Here is a 2668-nt window from a genome sequence, read left to right as displayed (position 1 = left end):
ATTTAGAATACTGTAGTGTTTTATAGTAGCTGATGCTGCTGTTTGTTCATGTTTGGGTCATATACATGCATCAGTATTACATTGTTTCATAACCAGCTAACAACTCCTTGTAGAAGTTTAATAAGAAACTTTTCCTGATCATACTTGTCTCTACAGACACCCTTTTTATAATTCACATTGTAATTCACGGGCTGAAATATAACACATCACTTTTCTGTTTCCTGAGAAACTGAAATCAACAGAGCAGACAGTAAAGTGGGTTGAGTCAAACACAACTTTATTGCTTTTGTATCATTGTTTCCATGGCGACTCTAATAGTAGGAGTCGCTGATGCGTCTCATGCTCATGAACCTGCTGCTGCTCATGCCCATGTTGGAGAAGTTCCTGTACTCTCCAGGCCTCATGTACATCATGCGTCCTCTGTAGTGGGGTTGCTCGTACATCAGCCAGTGTCCGTCCATCACGTGACACGACATGCAGTTGGACATGCGGTAACGATCCATGACGTTGTCGCAGTCGTCCATCAACTCATGCATCTGGCCTCCAAAGTTTTCCCTCTCATAGATCTTCATCCTGTATGAGCCGTGGTACTGAAACAATAATCAATATTGATCAGATATGAGCCAGGCTGCACCAACGATTCACTTCATCCACAATGAGAGTTTAACAAAACTAGGTTTAACTGAGTTTAAAATGAAGCAGATCCGTCATACAATTAAAAACGAATCTCTGTTTAGTTAATCCAAGTTTAAACTAAACTTAAATAGAGTTTAATCAATATGACACTTGTTTACCCATATCAAAATAAACAAATACAATTGTGTGCAGTTGGGACATAGTCAATAGGCCATAAAATGTCATAGTTAACTTTCAACTGCTCTGTAGTCCTTAACAAAATGCTTAATTGTTTGCTAGCTAGCTAAAAAGTAAGCTAGCCTAGCATGAGTCATGATCCATTGTTTGTCAGGTAACTGTTACTCCACAAGGTTCTGTACTCGGACCAATTCCTTTTAACTTATATATGCTTCCTTTAGGCAACATAATAAGAAGACACTCCATAAACTTTCACTGTTATGCAGATGATACTCAATTATATCCATCGATCAAGCCTGAAGAAACCAATCAGTTCAACTCCAGGCATGTATCAATGATATAAAAACCTGGATGACCTGCATGTTCTCCTGATGTTAAACTCAGATAAGATGGGACTTATTGTACTTGGGCCCAAACTCCTCCGATGCTCGTTGTCTAAAGATATAGAATTAAAACCTCATATCGGGACGAAAGAGACCTCTTGTCATCCTGTTTAGCTCCAGAACAGTTTCCTTCCTTAACTTGTAAATCCAGCAGCATCATATACTTCAGTTGGTTGAGTTCATCCCATAATTCTCTTCCAGGAATTTGATTGTTTTACTAAATCCATGTCACAAAGGCAGATTAACCTCCTTAAATCTTAGAATGGAATAATATTTGACATTTTAAGAGAGGTATACATTTTACCGTTCCTAATTTGAAGCTTGTTTTAAATTTTGGTGCCACATGATTTAATCCTGGTTGGTGCCTGACTGTTTCTATATGGACACCTGTACTCCAGTAATATAAAGATGAATGAGTCTGATTGGTTGGTCTGTAATGGAGACTGTGCTGTGATTGGTTGTGCGGTTACCATTGGGATCATACGGCAGGATCTGATGCAGTCGCTCATGCCCATCATGCTCTGGTAGTCGGAGTACTCGCCCCTCCTCAGGAAGTACTGGTTGCCCATGAAGTTGGTGCGGTCATAGACCATGAAGCAGCCTCTCTCCACCCGGCAGGAGTGACACCTGCTCAGGTAGGAGGACATGTCGGCACAGTCACTGCTGCACTCGTAGGAACGACCCTGGAAGTTCCTGTCCTCGTAGAAGATCACCTGGACACGACGAGATGAAAGATCAAATAATGTCATGTCCTGTTAATGTTGGAGATCCCGAGGTTTACTGGTTCTGTTTCCAGGGGGACGGTTTGAATCCTGGACCGAGACTTATTTATTGTCTACTGAGACCCAGAACATCTCATCATCATGGTTCTTAAATGTCGACGTAAATGTAAACTAAAGTTATATATAAGTCAATAAACAGAATAACTAACCATGAATGAAGGCAATAGTTAAACGTATAAACTTAGTTGGACGTTGGATGATTGCTGTTCTCACCTTGCTCATGTTCATGCTGCTGGATGTCATGTTGCCTCTGGTTGCTCAGCTGGTTGCTGATGTTACTGCTGCTGCTGTTGTCGTGGTGGTGCTGTGTTACCTGTGGAGCAGCTGCTGCTCTTTATAGCACCTGAGCAGCTGAAGCCTTTTGTCCAAACATCCTGAGCCAGCAGGGCATCATAAAGAGACACTCAGTGTTCGGCATTTCTCTTAGAAACTAAAGACAAAGAGACAAAGACAGCAGCTCTGTGTCTCCTTCAGGCCTCTGTTAGATCTGTTAGCAGGAATATTTCTGGAAACTGGACCCCTATGTACATAAACATACATACAGGTCAACAGTTAATAACGAGTTATAACGCTGTCCTCAACATGTAAAAAAAACTAACGAGTTATAACACAGTCGTCAACAGTTAAAAACAACAAGTTATAACACAGTCGTCAACAGTTAAAAACAACAAGTTATAACGTAGTCGTCAA

The 2668-nt window shown here is 40.9% G+C and overlaps 1 protein-coding gene across 1 annotated transcript; it reads right to left on the bottom strand.

Moving 5' to 3' along the window:
* Positions 1 to 268: 268 nt before the first annotated feature.
* LOC311010371 (gamma-crystallin M2-like) lies at positions 269 to 2276 on the bottom strand. The gene is made up of 3 exons (XM_084040886.1): positions 2192 to 2276; positions 1667 to 1909; positions 269 to 590 (listed from the first exon to the last, which is right to left on the bottom strand). The coding sequence occupies exons 1-3, from the start codon at positions 2219 to 2221 to the stop codon at positions 312 to 314; spliced, it is 552 nt and encodes a 183-aa protein (XP_083897012.1). The 5' UTR covers positions 2222 to 2276; the 3' UTR covers positions 269 to 311.
* Between the last annotated feature and the right edge of the window lie 392 nt (positions 2277 to 2668).

The sequence above is a fragment of the Eutrigla gurnardus genome (genome assembly GCF_963514095.1).
Source record: "Eutrigla gurnardus genome assembly, contig: SCAFFOLD_271, whole genome shotgun sequence".
Lineage (NCBI taxonomy): Eukaryota > Metazoa > Chordata > Actinopteri > Perciformes > Triglidae > Eutrigla > Eutrigla gurnardus.
This window is presented reverse-complemented; position numbering and strand designations above follow the sequence as displayed.

Excerpts from the sequence above, each read along its gene's own strand:
- LOC311010371 (XM_084040886.1), bottom strand. The coding sequence starts at position 2,221 with ATGACATCCAGCAGCATGAACATGAGCAAG. Across the intron at positions 1,910-2,191 it reads GCAGCATGAACATGAGCAAG|GTGATCTTCTACGAGGACAG; the intron begins GTGAGAACAGCA and ends CGTCGTGTCCAG. Across the intron at positions 591-1,666 it reads CCTGCCGTATGATCCCAATG|TACCACGGCTCATACAGGAT; the intron begins GTAACCGCACAA and ends TTATTGTTTCAG.